Raw genomic sequence first — 16,794 nt, 5'->3', positions numbered from 1 at the left:
AAATCCAAAAGTGTATGTTCACGTGTGTGAATCTAAAACATACACTTTCATATTTATGAATTTGAAAGCGTACGTGTATAAATGTTAATTCACAAATACTTGTGCATAAGCGTACGTGATTCTAAAGATACGCTTTTATCGTATGAGAGTTTAGAAATGCTTCCGTATGTACTTGACAATTTTTACGTACACTTTCATATTTATGAATTTGAAAGCGTACGTGTATGAATATTAATTCATGAATACTTGTACGTAAGTATGAATTTAACGATGTTTCAATATACGCTTAAATTTAAGACGCATAGTTGGAAAAAGAAATGTTTATAATACGTAAACGCAATTTATACAAAAATTACGTAAAATTTATATATTTTCAAGTTTTATAGCTAAAAAAGAAAGAAAAAAGGAAAAGGACAAAAATTCAAAACAGTTTTATTTAATTTTTAGTATAATTTATTAAAAAAAAAAAGGTAATTATTTTATAAAATAATAATAATATATTTTAACCATTTACTAATAAAAATTAATACGAAATTTTTACAAAAAATATTTTTTCATTTCCTAATTTTTTTCCAAAAAATAAAAAAATAAAAAGGAAAACAAATTTTTTCTTTTTTTTTTTTATTTCTAAATTTAATTAACAATTCTTCTCTCTCTCTCTCTCTCTCTTCTTTTTCCTTTCTAATTATGCAATAATCTTATTTGTAGCATAAAAATTTTGAATTTGAATAAAATAAAAAAAAACAAAATTTAAAAAAATATAAATGCAATAATTTCATTACTTTCGCTTTCTTTTTTTTTTTTGTTTTTCTTTTATTATTATTATTAAATGGTTGACAAAATTTTTTTTTTTAATTTAAATTGAAAGCTTACTTTACTCTGTTAATATTCAATTGTCAATGATGTAACATACTTAGAAATTAACCTAACCAATCATAAATATAAGTAAGTATTACTTAAATAATAAATGAAATGATAATTTTTATAATGGACAATATTTTGTTTTTGTTCTATTTGAAAAAAAAAAAAAAAAAAGTAAAAGACAATTTTTCATGCGTCATAAAGCATTATGCGCAATTGGACATTCACCTCTTATCGTCATCTACCGCCATTTTCACTTTATAATAAACCTATTAAATACCATTAACACTGATGAAATTCTTCAGATATTCCGTTATAGCATTTCCGGTTAGTTTAGCTATTTTAGATAGTTTTATACAAATATTTTTCTCTCATCTATCGCTTTTCTTTTTCGGTAACCGTAATTTGATATCAGAAATTCCGGAATTACTGTTAAAAGAAATTGCTTAATTATTATTTTTCATAATTCTTTTTCATTTATATCATTTAACAATTACAATTTCGCTGATAACTTTGTTTTGATTTTTTGGAAAAATTAAATACTACAATATTCCGGTATAGAAATTCCGGAATTATTGCTAAAAGAAATTGCTTAATTATTATTTTTCATAATTCATTGTGATTTATATCTTTTAACAATTACAATTTCATTGATAAATTTGTTCGATTATTACTTTTCATTTATTATTCGAAAACTAAATTACATTCTAAGCAATAAATTATTCTTTCTTTTATTAAATAAAATTTTAATTTTTTCTTTTTTGAAAATTTATGAGTGTTTCTTAATTTTTAGATTTTAATGAACAATTTAAATTTATTAGCATTAATTTTGTTTCACTCAAAATATATTACACTAACACTTTTTTCTTTTAATTTTTAAAGAGAGAAGAAGAAAGAGAGAGGGAGAGAGAGAGAAAGGAGAGAGAGAGAGAGAAAGTGGTAGGAGAGATATTTAAATTTAAGAAAGTTTTAAAAACCTTTAGCTTTAAATAATTTTAGCATTGTGACTGTTTACTGAGTGAACATTTTACTCTTTTCTTTTTTTTATTTTTATTTTTTTGAGCTAATATTTGATATAATTATAAAATTATATTATAAATCCGAAAATACTTTTCAGGTTTGGAACAAAATTCATTTTTAAAATTTTTTTTCAGGATTATAAATAAAAGTATTTCAGGAATATTTTTCATAACTGAAAGTTTTAATTATTATAAAATACTTTTCTAGAATTATTTTTCACTAAAATTATTAAAAAGTTTTCTTCTTTTTTTTTTTTTTTTTTTATTTCAGGATTAATAGTAAAACTATCCTAAAATACTTTTGAGGAGCGAAAATAAAATCATTCAAAAGTGTTTTTCAGGTTTAAATGGAAATAAAATCATTCAAAAATTCGAGATTACGAATAATCCAAGTTGATGCTTTAAAATTAATTCCTGAAATTTAAAAATGTTAAATTCTTGAAATTGTTTAGATGAGGACAAAATAGCCGAGAAATAAGTAATAAAATATTTACTTAATTAATATTTTTATATCATATGTGAAATTACTTTGCAAATTACTTTAGAAAGTTACTTACGAATTACACGTAACACGTGTAAGCACGTGTAAGGAAGAAATTTGTGAAATGAAATTGAAAATAAATAAATTTCTAAACACATATAAAATGAATGATGGAATGTCTTTTTTCTTTTATTTATTCATTTGTTTACTTTTATTCTTCCATATTTTTCCAGAATGTTTCATTAGAATTATGATCTTATCAATCTAATCAATCAATAATCAGTCTATCAATTAATTATGATAAAATTAATTGTAATCATTTAAAAATTATTGAAAACATAGTAAAAAATTATTAAAACAAACAATTCAAATAAACTAAAAATATTGCATTTTTATAAATAATTAATCATTTATCAAATGAAATTTTCAAAATTAGAATTAAGACAAAAATTTATTTACCAAAGAAATATCATAAATTATCAGAAATGTTTAAAAGCTTATAATATTTCAAAAAAAAAGCTTAAAATTAATATTTTTATAACTGATAAATAATACTAAATAATATAACCAAATTCAATTATATTTAAGAGAAAAGTCAAATTTTCAATTTTAAAATGATACTTCAATTTCATATCAAAAACAAATTAGAATTTCAATTTTAGAATATCAGTTCAACTTCTTATTAAAAAAAAAAAAAAGACTCATATTTAAATTATTTATAGCTATAATTATTCAATCTTTTTTCTTATTTTAATTTCTTCCGGTTTCAAAAAAAAAAAAAAAATTAAATATCGTTTTTCATTTTTTACTCATTCAAATTTTTCAAATTTGAAATGATACTATTAAAAAGAATTTAAATAATTATTTGTTTTATTACTTTTTACTTCTTCAATGGCAACATTTATTGCTTACTTTTTAATATAAAGTTGTAACATTTTGAAGCAAAATAAAATTTTCTATTCAAAAAAAAAAATCTCTTCAATCAGTCTTTTTTTTTCTTTTTTTTTTAATGAGAAAATATTAAAAAAAAATCTTTTCAGTCTTTTTTTTTCAAAAAATGATAAGAAAAAATCTTAATAATTTGTGAAAAGTTTTCAAATATTTTGTTGTTTAATATTATATTAAAGTAATACTTAAATTTATTTGGCTATGAAAACAGCACAAAGTGAAAAGTTTTAATTTTAGTCTTATAATCAAGAATTAAGGGTATGAGAAAAAAGTAATAAATAAATTGCATAGAGTTAATTGTTTATTTAGAGTTTGTGTAAAAAATAAATAAAGTGGAACGAATGAATGAACGGAAATGGAAATGGAAATGAAAATGGAAATGGAAAAGTGTATTTTATCATAAATTAATTCGAAAAGAATAATTAATTACTAAATTTATTATAATAAAACTATCATTCACAATTAGTTCGCCGAAGAAATTACTTAACACTTTACTATTATTAAAAAGCACAAATTCACTTTTCATTCTATTAAAAAAAAAAAAGATTTAAAAAAAAATTTTTTCTAAAATATTTTAAATTTTGAATTTAATCATTTCAGCTTAAGTTGAAATTATTTTTAGGATTTATAAAGTAAATTATGAAAATATTATAAAATTTATCATTTTTCCTTTTTTTTTTTCTAATTTTATGAATTAAAAATTAATAGGTAATTTCAGGTTTTTTCATTAATTTCAGTATTTCTCAAATACCAAAATTAGAAAATGAATGAAAAAATTTAATCAAAAGATATTTTACTAAATATTATGATATTAAAATAAATATTAAAACGAAGATTGCTGATAAAAGTAGAGTAAATCGAGAAAATAAAATGAAAATTGAAAAAAAAAAAAAGGAAAATTTACTATATTTTTTTTCCTTTTAATTTTTGACAATAATATTTATATTTTGTCATAATTACTAAAATTTGAAATTAATTTCTTACAAAAATAAAATACAATTTAAAAACTATTTTAAATTTCAATTGCAAATTAAAATTTGTTATGATAATATTTACATTTTCAATAAATAATACTTTTTTGTTTTTATTTGAATTTTTTGTTTTTTTAATTTCTTTTAATTTTAGAATCATAATTATTCATCGTTTAAATTTTTTTTTATCATTTTTTTTTTTTTTTTCATTCTTCTTTTTTTAAATCATAAATTTCAGTTCATTTTTCACTTTTTTTTTCTTTCACTCCATTTTTCTTTTTTTTTTTCAAAAAAAAAAGAAATTGATGAAAAATTTCACTTTCAAACTTTATGTTTTAATACAATTTCATTAAAAAAAAAAAAAATATAAAATTAATTAATGATCTATGATTTATTATTAATTATTTTTCATTTTCCTTTGTGAAAAAAATAAATTTTATTCATCTTAATGCATTTGTTATTTTCAAAAGTTTACTTTTTGATTTTGTTTTAGTCTTCTTTATAAGACTGAAATTAAACTATTCGTTAAATTGAGTTTTTGCTAAATAAACAATTCATTTTAATTTCATTCTTTCTTCGTTTCTCTCACATTTTATTGTTTGGAATGAATAGAAATTTAATTAAGAATGTGTTAATGGTTTAAGTTAGACTTTTAATTATGATTGTTATCGCAATTCAATTCATTTTAAAATGTAATTATTCAATGTTGCTTTATGCTTTTATTTATATTATAGTTTTTTTTTTTTTTTTCGTTTTTTTAATTTGCTTTTTATTTATTTATTTATTTTTTGTTTATGTTTGACTAAAAAGTTTTTATTTATTATATCAGTTAAATATTAGAAATAAATATATATCTTTTTTTTTTTTTCGCTTTCCTTCGTTTTTTCTCAAGTATTATGTTAATAAACAAATTTTAATTTGTTTATTTTTGCTTATATTTCATTAAAAAGTTTTTATTAATTATATCAGTTAAGTATTAAGCATAAATATATTTTTTCCTTTCCTTTCCTTCGTTTTTTTTTTTTTTTTTTTTTTTAGTATCATATTATATTTTTAGTAGTAATTAAATTTTAATTCGTTTTTCTTTTAATTGTATTTCATTAAAAAGTTTTTTTTCTTTTTGTTTTAAAAATTATTCCATATTTTAATTTAAAAATTAATTTTTCTTTTTTAGCAGTACAACAAAATCATATTATCATGCTAAAAAATCAAATGCCATCTGTACCAGCATTATTAACAGTAATAATGATGATAATTTATGGTGGTGTGGAAGTAGTGAAATGTTTAGAAATGTTTGAAAATGATCCCGAGAATGTTGATCGAGAAATTCGAACATTGTGCAGTCTTAATCCAACTTTTAATATTTGTGCTGGTTAATTTTTACTTTTCTTTTTTCATTTTAATAATAAAAAAAAAAGAAAAAAGAGTAGCGTAGTTTATTTCTTTTTTTTTTTTTAATTGTAGAATCATCCAAATTATTAATTAATGAACGATAAATTTTTAGAGAGAACTGATTTAATTTTCATTTTTTAATAAAAAATAATTATCGATTTAAAAAAAAAAAAACAAAAAATTTTCCCCCAATTATTAATTAGTTAATTAATTAATGATTAAATTTTTAGAGCAAGCTATGGATAAACGAAAGTCAAGTTATATGCGCTTCGGACGATCATATCCTGCTATTCTAGAAACTGAACCACATTTGAGTGAGAAGCGAAAGAGTGCATATATGAGGTTTTCTTTTCTTTTTTTTAATTTTATTTTTTAAATTTTATTCTCTTTGTTTGTTTAAATTTTAAAATTAAAATTAATTTTTGTTAGCATTTCCTAATTTATTAGCAGCAAAAATTTTAGATTTGGAAAACGTTATGTAGATTTCAATGATTATGTTAAAAGAAAATCAGCATATATGCGGTATTGCTTTTAAATTATTATAAGAAAAGATTTGAAACTGTGAGAAGAATATTTGAGAAAAATTTAGCTAAATGAAATTGGATGAAAAATTTTTCTTTCTTTCTTTTCTTTTTTTTTTTTTTTAAAGTTTAAAAAATAAATTACTGAGAAAGAATTAATTTTCTCTCAGTTCTCTTTTCATTATTTTCATCTTTAATACGATATATTTTATTGTAATAATGAAAAGTAATATTTAATATTTAATAATAAAATAAAATTTATGAAAAAATAAAAAAAAAATAAAATTTAATAAAATAAAATAAAATTAATCTATGAAAATCATATAATCATTATTACCTTATCATGATAAAAAAATCTTATAATAATTATTATCGAATCCATTACCTTTTTGTAAATATTCAGCAAAATATCAAAATGTTTACCTATAAAGTTCTATTTTAAAAATGGCACTTTTTTTTTTTTTCACTTCGTTTAAAAAAAAAAGAAAACAAAATTTTGCTAACTAAGAATGAATCATTTTGATGAAATTAATCTCTTTTAGATATTTTTTATATTATTTTGACTAATATATTTAAGCGTATTTCAGATTTGGTCGTTAAGAGGAAAAAAATGAAGAAATATAAATTCAAATTTTCTTCTTACACAATTATTTTGTTTACATAACATTATATTTCCATAATGTTTTCTTATGTTTAAACAGAATTATCCTATTGCTCCTTGTTCTTTGCTAATAATTTTATATGTATTCATTGCACAGTTACTTAACTGCTAGAGTTAATTTACTTGAAAAACATCAGAGATTTCAGAACTCAAACAAAGAAAGCAAGAAAGAAAAAAAAATGCATAATAAATATAAATATCATAATATTTATATATTATTATTAATAAGAATTTTTATTAGAAATTTTAATAAATAAACAAACAATACAAAACTTCAAAACTTCGATTAAATTAAATAATTTCATAACAGTTAAAACAAACAATTGCTATGCTACAAACTTTCATGAATTGAGATACATCACATCCTGATTGCCATGCTATCCAGATAACATCAAAAAACTATAAAATGAACAAACTTTTTACCAATTCAGCAAAAAATAACAAAACAATTGAAAAGAAAAAAAATCAATAATGCTAATTAAAGTGAATTCCAGATGAAATTTATTATCAATTTCTAATTTAAGTTTTATAAGCCTAAGTTGATGAAAGTGATGATAATGATGTAAAAGAGGTTTAAGTAGTATTTAACAGATAAACTTTCAAAAGAAAAAATCATTAACTTTTTGTTCAGTTGTTTAAAATATTTTTTTTTCAACAAATAATCAAGATTTAAATAATGATAATCAAGCTATTACCTCTAACAATGATCAGAGAACTTCTTCCAGCTATCTTTACTAGTCTTTCTTGCACTAAGATCCGATATCATTTGCATAATGTTTGCGTACAATCTATAAATTAAAATTAGCATTTTTAAGCTATATGAAAGATTAATTAAGTTAATTAATTAAGCTAATTTAAGATGTTATAATAAAAAGAAAAAAATACACTCTATCTGCCTCCTCAATTTGTCGACGAATTTCCGGTATTTCCCATGCTTTTAACCAATATTTTATTGCTTGATTATTTAATTCTTCAGATTCACCACCATCAAAACTTTTCTCATTTAGCTCAGTGCGAGGATTATCTATAATAAAAGTAGTAAATAAAATATATTACTGTTAAAAGGAATATTTATCTAAAGAGCTATTCAAGAAATTATCTAAATTCCAAAAAAAAAAAAAAAAAGAATCCGACTTGATAGAAATTTACTCAATAGCTTCCTTTTTGTGATAAATTTTTATTGAAAGATAAATATTTGCATAAGTTTGTTTCATTTTGTCTAAATTTTGTCAAAAAAAAAATATAAAAATTCAAGAATATTTAACGCAATATCTCGGAATATCTTTCACTATTATTTTAAGTTGATTATTCACAATTGTTTTATTCATCATAACACTTAAACAAATTGAATTGAAATGCAAATTAATTAAAAGTATGAATTTGTAAATAAAAAACAAAAAACAAACAAATAAAACCTCGCATGTTAAATTCATCATTGCCATTGCTATATTCTGTCGAATTAAACTGGAGAATATTAGGCTTAACTGTGCCAAAAGCTGGCTCTTTCAATGGATCATATTCTTCTTCCTCTTTCATATTTTCCATATTATAACTGCCATATGCATCATTATTATAAGAAAAATCTAAAAGACTAATTCTAAGGATTAATTTTATATTTAATTCAGGAATATTTCTAATATATAAATACTCCCACATATTTATATATGAGAGAAAAAAAAAAACATTAAATAATTCTTTAGATACATAGAAAGAAAAAATTGAAAAAAAAAAAAAAAAAGAAAAAGAAATATTAGTTAATGTCAATTTTAAATGTCCCACTAATGTCTTTTCATGAATTTCACTTCAAATGTTGCCTTTTTTTCCTGCCTTCTATCCTAACATAGAAACCATCTTTCAGGGCTAAACAGATTTTTTTTTTTGCAGAATAAGAAACTAACCCGAATAAAAGCTATCGTCAATTTCCTGAAATATAATCATTATTGAGGAACACTAATAAGATATGGGATTTAAAATTTAAAAATTTTTTAACTCTCTCTTTCTCATACTTTTTTCTTTCGAAAAGATATCGTTAGCAACGAATAATTAACTTTTACATTTTTTCATTTGAAAATACATCGTCAGCAGAGTGGGTAATTAATTAATTTACCTTCTGAGAAGTTCCGGGTAAATCGGATGGAAAATCTGATCGTTGTTGTCCACTTTCCTGAAATCAATAATTAAACATAATGATAAAGTTAACTGATAATGCAAAATATTATTATCATATAAACAATAACTACTATCATAAAAATCTATCTATATAATTTACTATAGCATTTGAGAAATGATTATTGATAGTGCTAGTGAATGAATAAATGTATGCAATAGAAATTTCTGATTACTGATAGATCATAATGAAAATTTACAATGAAATTGAAATGAAATGTTGAAATAACATCTTTTGAAGAAATCAACTCTTCAAAATCAGGAATGGAAGGATGTTAAAAAAAGATAGAGAGAGAAAAAAAGAAACAAATTTCTAATATTTTTGAAATGATTAATAGATGACTGATTACTGATTACTGATAGTGCTAAAGAATCAATAAAACACAGAAATCTCTGAAAAGAAAAATTATAGCATTATCGGCTTTTACAGCAAATGCTTCAATGTTTGATCAAAAAAACTAAGATAATGCAAAATAACAAATTGTCATTATCATTTTTCAGATCAATACACATTGTATTAATGTGTCAATTTTTTAACATCGTTTTATGTTTTAATATTTGTTTGAAAGAAAGTTTAATAACAAATAGGAAAAAAAAAAAAAAAAAAAAAAAAAAAAAACTTACGGTGGAATAACAATTATCATTTATTTCAACTTTTGCATTGCATCTATCATTTTCTATGGATGCAAATTCCTCAGAAGTATTAACATTTGTATATGAAAAATTGTCAATCGAAGATGAATGTTCCATGAATTCTACATATCCCTATAAATTAACTTAACTTAGCAGAATTGTATATATTATAAGCTTTACCAATTCCTAATCAATCTTTTCAAATTTTAGATACTTTACAAGATAATTTTCATTTCATATCCTCTTTAAAACCAAAAAAAAAAAATTATTGTAATCAATAAAAATATCTAACAACTTTGCTTACTCCAATAACTGAAGGTGGGCATCTTTACTGGACTATAAAATATTTACAGAACAGAACATGATTGTTATTTTTTTCTGACCAATAATTGCTTCAATGAATGATAAAGATTCACAGCAAAAATACATGGTCAAAATTTGATTTGTAGTAAAAAATTCCCATCAAATTAAAAAATTTTTTTCTCGCTTATGAAATTTAATAACAAAAAACAGAAAAGCAAATAGTAGCAGCAGAAAAAAGAACAAAAAAAGAGTTTAAATTAAAAAAAAAAAAAAAAGTGAACAAACCTCGTTCACCACACCAAATACATGCCAAACAGCATTAGTTCGTTCAGATGCCATTATTTTGCAAATAAACAAAGATAAGCATCGATTGCAGTAATCTTGTCGAAATCTATTTGGACTGAATTCCACCGCTCCAAGTATTTCAGTTTCAAGAGTTATTTCACCAGTTGGATAATATTTTAAATTATCAATTGCAATAGTCGTCGTAATTTCTACCTAACAAAAATTTTAAGGTTTTAAGCAATCAAATATCATTAGCAACATATTCCATTATTAAAAGAGTTTTTTTTTTTTATTATTATTATTATTTTTGTTGGCTTTAAAAGGAGCTAACAATGAATGGTAGTTGTCAAACTATTTATTCAATGTATCAGAAGCAAACAATAATTCAAGTAATAAATATGAGAAGTCGTATTAGTAATCTTCATCCTTGGTAAACAATTTAGAATTTTTAAATCAAAATTAATAAAATAAAAGCAAAAAAAAAATTTTTTTTCGACAGTAAAATTAACCTGAACTGTGTTATTGAAGGCTTTTGCCGGAAGTATTGGTTCAATTATTTCAAATTTCTTCCCTTGTAAATGACAGCCAAGATAAGAAGATCTAGATGGTCTGAAAAGCAACTTTTATTTCATTAAAGATTCTAAACTACAAAAATAAATATTTATACGTAAATATATTACAAAAAAAAGAAAAAAAAAAACATCATGTCTCATTCCTTTCTGATTACAATACAATAACATGTAAACAAATACTACGTAACAATCTCCCGGAAGAGATTCACGATTCAAACCGCTTATATGCTAGATATACGAATAATCATTTACACTATATTAGTTGATAACTTCTAGAATAATATAAGTTATTTCATTTCAATACCCTTCAAACGTTCAAACGTAAGATACAAATCATCGAAATCGTACTGATTCACAAAAATATTGTAATAATGAGATGAGAAACAAATTTCAAATACACTTACGTGCAGTTAAATCGAACCCAATCACCAACTTTCATCCCTTTACGAGCACCCAGAAAAAACACAATTTCACTATCTGGTATTGCTAAAGACCATACTTTTGCGCTTGAATCATGTACCGCTATCACTAAGCCTTCGTAATTATCAATGTACTGCAATAATTCATTTTTTTTTTTTTTTTTACATTTTAAATTTAGTATATAAAGAATCCCGAAACTAATCCATTGTAACTAAACAACTAAAAAACGTTACATAACGGTAGTAAAGTTTAATAAAACAGACTAACATTGGTACTATTCGAAAATCATACACAAAATTATTTACTGATTAAGCTGTCAAATATTGCTACAAAAAATTATTAAAGTTTTTTTTTTAAAAAAAAAGAAAGAAGGAAACTTTTTTCAATGATGCAACGAAATGACGTGAAGTATGTGATGCTTTTTGCTTCATTTGTTGCGAACAATCAGAATAAGATAAAATTCTGGAAAGCTGAGTGCTATTTTTACAATTCCATGGCTAAATATAGAATAAATTTTTATTGAACTTAAACTTAAATATCACAACTGTAAGATAATATATGATGATTGTAAGAAATAACCATGATTTTAAATAGAAAAAAGGCATGCAGAAGAATAACATTCAAGATATTGTCAACAAAACATTAAAAAAAAAAAAGAAATTAAAGCAAATTAAAATTATATTGATAAATAATAATAACTTAAACAAATACAAACCAACCGCTTTCATGATAAGTTGTTTGTCTTCTTCACAACATTCATCAAAAATATCGTCCACTATTTGCCACGATACGAATATATTAGCAACACTTTGGAACACTTGTGGAACTCTATAATAAGATAGATTAATCGAAATAATAACTAACCAAGTGAAATCGTTGAACCCTAATTTCATTTTCTTTTCTTTTTTGATTTGCAGTAAGCAAATACTATGAATTCTTTCTCTTTGTACATTCAGCGTTTTCCTTTGTGGCTTTGAATAAAAAAGAAAAAAATCAAAATAAGTATTGTTATACCAATCGATAAAATAAAACTACTAAACTACAATTTCATTTTCATCAAAAATTTCACAGCAGACCTTTTTTTTTTTTTACTTTTTTTGACAAATACCAAATAAAATGACAATTGCGATGAAATTCATAAGCAAAAATCAAATATAATTTATTACAGTGTTCGAAAATAAATCTGTTAATTCCATATCAAATCTTCCGAACATGAAATAATAACAAAGATATTATTAATCTCGAAACCATATATACCTTTCAATCCAAGCGCTATACATCTGATTTTTGCGCAGCTTTTTTACGACATCAAATGAACAACCAATAAATGCAAAGTCCGGAGACCAAGCAAGCATTTTGTCAGTAGAGGGAGTAACTGTGGTGAAATTAGCTCGTTCAGAGAAATGTTCTGGAGGAACTGCCACCAGAACTTTCACCTGAAACAATCAAAGAAATTATGTCAAAATGAATTGTTACAATATATGCTAAAAAAAGAAAAAAATTCACAAGTACACATCACTTATAAATGATTTATAATCAAAAAAATTTCCAAATATATTGACAAAAATATTGCAATTCATTTAGTAGTAATGTTAAAAATATAAATCTCAAATAATTAACTAAACGAAAAAATGCATTTAATAAGTAATGATAATAACTTATACCTGTAAACGATTGTTTACAAAACGTGTTTCGAACAAATTTTTTATCCGAATTGGTGATGTAATGGAATCATTAATATTAATGAATGATATAAAATCACCAATACGAAAACACTGTTCATCATTCAGTGTTTTGCTTTGATCAATTATCAACTCAGGATGTTTCCCTACAAATAAAGAAAAAAAAAAAAAAAAAACAAAATATTTGCTAAAAAAAATTTCTTCATTGAAAAGTATGTAATAAAAATTTTGCTGCAATTAATTAGCCAAACAACAACAACTTTTCTTATATAAAAATTAGCTCGTTATCCTTTTATTCAAAATTATCAACAATTTTCAATATTTATAAAAAAGTTAGAAAAACTAATACGTGAAAAAGACGATGATAAGAAGAAAAAAGAAACCTGGAACAAATACATATAATAACCCATCATCACCTTGGTGAGTTATCAATCCTATTAACTTATCAATCCGTTTCGGCATTAAAATATTTGAATCCTAAACATATTTGAATCTTAAATGATAAACGAACAAAACATTTCTTAAAACAATTAAATAAACCAAAAACATATTCTGATAAAATGATAATAACAAACAATCAAAATAGCAATAAGAAATTATCATTATTTCTACCAACATTCCTTTTCAATAACCGATTAACATATATTGCAAAATTAAAATTAGTCATATAAAGGACGTGAAAAATAGTATCAAAGACTTATGGAAAAAAGAAATATAAATATATTTCCCTTTATTTTTTTTTTTCAAACTTCTTTTAAAAAATGCAATGTGTTGCAAAATTTAAGATTGAAAGATTGGAAATCAAATCTATAAAAGCAAGAGAAGATGAATGTGACAGCATGCACATATTACTGGTAACTTACCTGAAATGCGAAAAAAGAAAAGAAATAAGAAAAAACCGGTTTAATGCATCCTGGTATTTTGAGTTCCGGGCAAAATTATTTTCGGAAAAATTGCATTTTTTTTGATTGGTTTTATCGTTATTATTGTTTACAACTTTTATTTATTGTTAATATTATCATTGTTATTATTATTATTTACCATTATTCATTGTTATTATTATTATTTATTATCGTCATTGTTATTAATTATTATTATTGTTGTTATTAATACTAATATTATTATTATTATTACTATTATTATTATTATTTATTGTTACTATTATTATACTATTATTATTAATTATTATTAATGTTGTCATTGTTATTACTTATTATTATTATTGTTAATAACAGTTAATTAATGATATATATTTTTGTATTATTGTTATTATTACTACTGTTATTATAATTTGTGATGAGGGAACTTTCTGAAAAATAGGCATTTCATTAAACTAATTATTCCATTTAAATTAGCAACATATATTTTTTAAATGATAATAATTATATTGCAGTGAATTTGTGATAAGAAATTATCATCATTTCTAACTGTACATTTTAGCCATTTTATAATTTATTTTTTTTAATTGAAGTCTTTTCATCGCTTATTTTATAAAAAAATTGTTAAAATTTTAATCAATAAAAATTGATAAATGGTAGTTTAGTAATAATTGTGACAAATTTGCAACATTTCAAAAATTGCCACAATAATTTAGATTTAATAATTACTTGTAAGCATAAATGATCAATGATAGTCAATAATTCTACAGAATAGGAAGTGTTAATTAAATGAATATTAAAATAGATGAAACGAGGGAGGGAGAGAGAGAGAGAGAGAGAGAGAGAGAGAGAGAGAGAGAGAAAAGAAAAAGACAGAAACAAAAGCAGATTGGCTAAAGGGATGAATGATATCATCAAATATTAAAAGAGAAATTCAAAAGTAATACTGAAATTTGAAGCAAGAAGCATTAGTCATTATAAAGGTAATAATATGAGAGATATTACAGATACTGAAAGATGATAACGAAATGATAACATTTTGCATTAAAGATCTCCAGATATGATAAGGAAATATCGGTGAGATAAAAAGATTTTCAGCAGGGAATAATTAAAATTTTAACTCAAAACAACTAATAATAGATTTATTATGAGAAAGATATACAAATATTTGAATTCGAAATAAATATTCATATGATAATTCTCTGATAATATCACATTTAAATTTTTCATTCATTAAATGAATTATATGTATATATATATATTTTTTTTTCCTGCTATTTATTCCGTATTTCCGGTATTCATTTACTGATGCAAAGCTATCAGCTAAATTTGATTGAATTTAATCTGTTAGACAAAAAGAAAAAGAAAAAGAAAGGGGGAGAGAAAAAGAGAGAGAGAGAGAGAGATAAAAGATGAGGAAAAGAAATTGTTTGCAAAATTTAATTTTAGCTAAATATTAAGTATAAGATATGATAATGTAAACAAAAAAAGAAAAGGATGTTTTGAATTTAATAACAATTTAATGAAACATTTGTAAAGAAAATAATAATAATAATAAATACTACGACATAATATATAAATAAAAAAACAAATTATTTCCCATAGTAATAAATCATCCTCTAATATAAATTGTTAATGTTCCATTAACCTAATCATTTGCTCTTTTTTTCTTTTCCTCTTTCTTCCTTTTCGTCTAATTTCAAAAAATACCGGTACTTTTTTTTTTGTTTAGTTAAATAATCCCTGAAAATTGTCATTTTGTCGCGTTGTTGTTATCATTGTCATCTAATATGTCCCATATTCTTCCTTTTCTTCTTTTTTCCTCTCTTTTTTTCATCTCAAAAAAAAAAAATCTTTTCTTTCCTTCTGTCTCTCATTTTCATGCTCATTGCTTCCTTTCCTTTCCTTTCTTTTTTTTTTATTATAAAAAGGAAAGAATTGTGATTAACAATAACAATTTCACAAAATCGATCGATTCAAATTTCTATATGTCATTCATTCTCTTCATTCTTCCTCTTTTTCATCTATGTTTCTTCCTTTCTCATTATCTTCTTTCTTCCTCCTCCTTTTCCTCTATCTTTGTCTGTATCTCTCCTCAGAGAAAAGAATGAATGGATGAATTGAATTATAATGAATGTGAAGGAAATAAAAGGATGGAAAAGAAAAGGAATGAAAAAGGAATGGAAAAAGAAAGGGGAAGAGAAGAGGAGAGGAAAAGGAGAGAGAAAGAGAGAAAAGGAGAGGAAAGGAATGGAAAGGAAAGGAAAGGAACGAGAAGGAAATGGAATGAAATGAAATGAAATGAAAGGAAAGGACTAACATCATTCAGCAACGCTCCGAGTAGCATCAACCAAAACCACAACACAACTATTATTACTACGACTATTACCACCACCACTACTACCATCACTAGCGGTACTACCAGTGCTACCGGTGCTACCAGTGCTACCGGTGAGCCAGTGATACCGGTGCTACCAATGCCATTATTATTATTTATTCCCTTTATGATTATTTATTATTTTTTAGTATTATTATTCTTATTTATTGTTTTTATTATTATTTATTATTTTATTATTACTATTTATTATTATTATCATTATTATTTATTATTTTATTATTTTTATTTATTGCTTTTATTATTCTTATTTATTATTATTATTTATTATATTATTATTATTTATTATTATTAGTGATTATTTATTATTGTTTGTTTTATTATTATTATTATTATTATTATTATTATTATTATTATTATTATTATTATTATTATTATTATTGAATATTATTATCGTTATCATTATTATTATTATTTATTAACTCATACTACTGTTATTGCTATTCATTATTTCGCACTTAATTTTAAATATTTTTCATTCTTTTTCTTTTTCATATGAAAAACTGCAATTTTCATTACCTATATATATAATATATCGATTATTTTACAACAGAAAATAAGCATTTGGGATTTTTTTTTTTTTTTGCCAAAGTAATATTTGTTTTT

The 16,794-nt window shown here is 22.4% G+C and overlaps 2 protein-coding genes across 2 annotated transcripts; one reads left to right on the top strand and one right to left on the bottom strand.

Annotated features, from left to right (window-relative positions):
- Positions 1-5,492: 5,492 nt before the first annotated feature.
- Bm17724 (Uncharacterized protein) lies at positions 5,493-6,793 on the top strand (the record flags this gene model as incomplete). The annotated part of the gene is made up of 4 exons (XM_043081365.1): positions 5,493-5,652; positions 5,903-6,014; positions 6,135-6,194; positions 6,781-6,793. The coding sequence occupies 4 exons, from the start codon at positions 5,493-5,495 to the stop codon at positions 6,791-6,793; spliced, it is 345 nt and encodes a 114-aa protein (XP_042937299.1).
- A 352-nt stretch (positions 6,794-7,145) lies between these two features.
- Positions 7,146-13,377, bottom strand: Bm9851 (Uncharacterized protein; the record flags this gene model as incomplete). The annotated part of the gene is made up of 14 exons (XM_043081364.1): positions 7,146-7,253; positions 7,742-7,878; positions 8,270-8,437; positions 8,753-8,777; positions 8,962-9,018; positions 9,645-9,785; positions 10,242-10,454; positions 10,751-10,850; positions 11,218-11,366; positions 11,611-11,730; positions 11,953-12,061; positions 12,491-12,669; positions 12,898-13,061; positions 13,299-13,377. The coding sequence occupies 14 exons, from the start codon at positions 13,375-13,377 to the stop codon at positions 7,146-7,148; spliced, it is 1,749 nt and encodes a 582-aa protein (XP_042937298.1).
- Between the last annotated feature and the right edge of the window lie 3,417 nt (positions 13,378-16,794).

This window comes from Brugia malayi (assembly GCF_000002995.4).
Source record: "Brugia malayi strain FR3 genome assembly, contig: Bm_v4_Chr4_scaffold_001, whole genome shotgun sequence".
Classification (NCBI taxonomy): Eukaryota; Metazoa; Nematoda; class Chromadorea; order Rhabditida; family Onchocercidae; genus Brugia; species Brugia malayi.
This window is presented reverse-complemented; position numbering and strand designations above follow the sequence as displayed.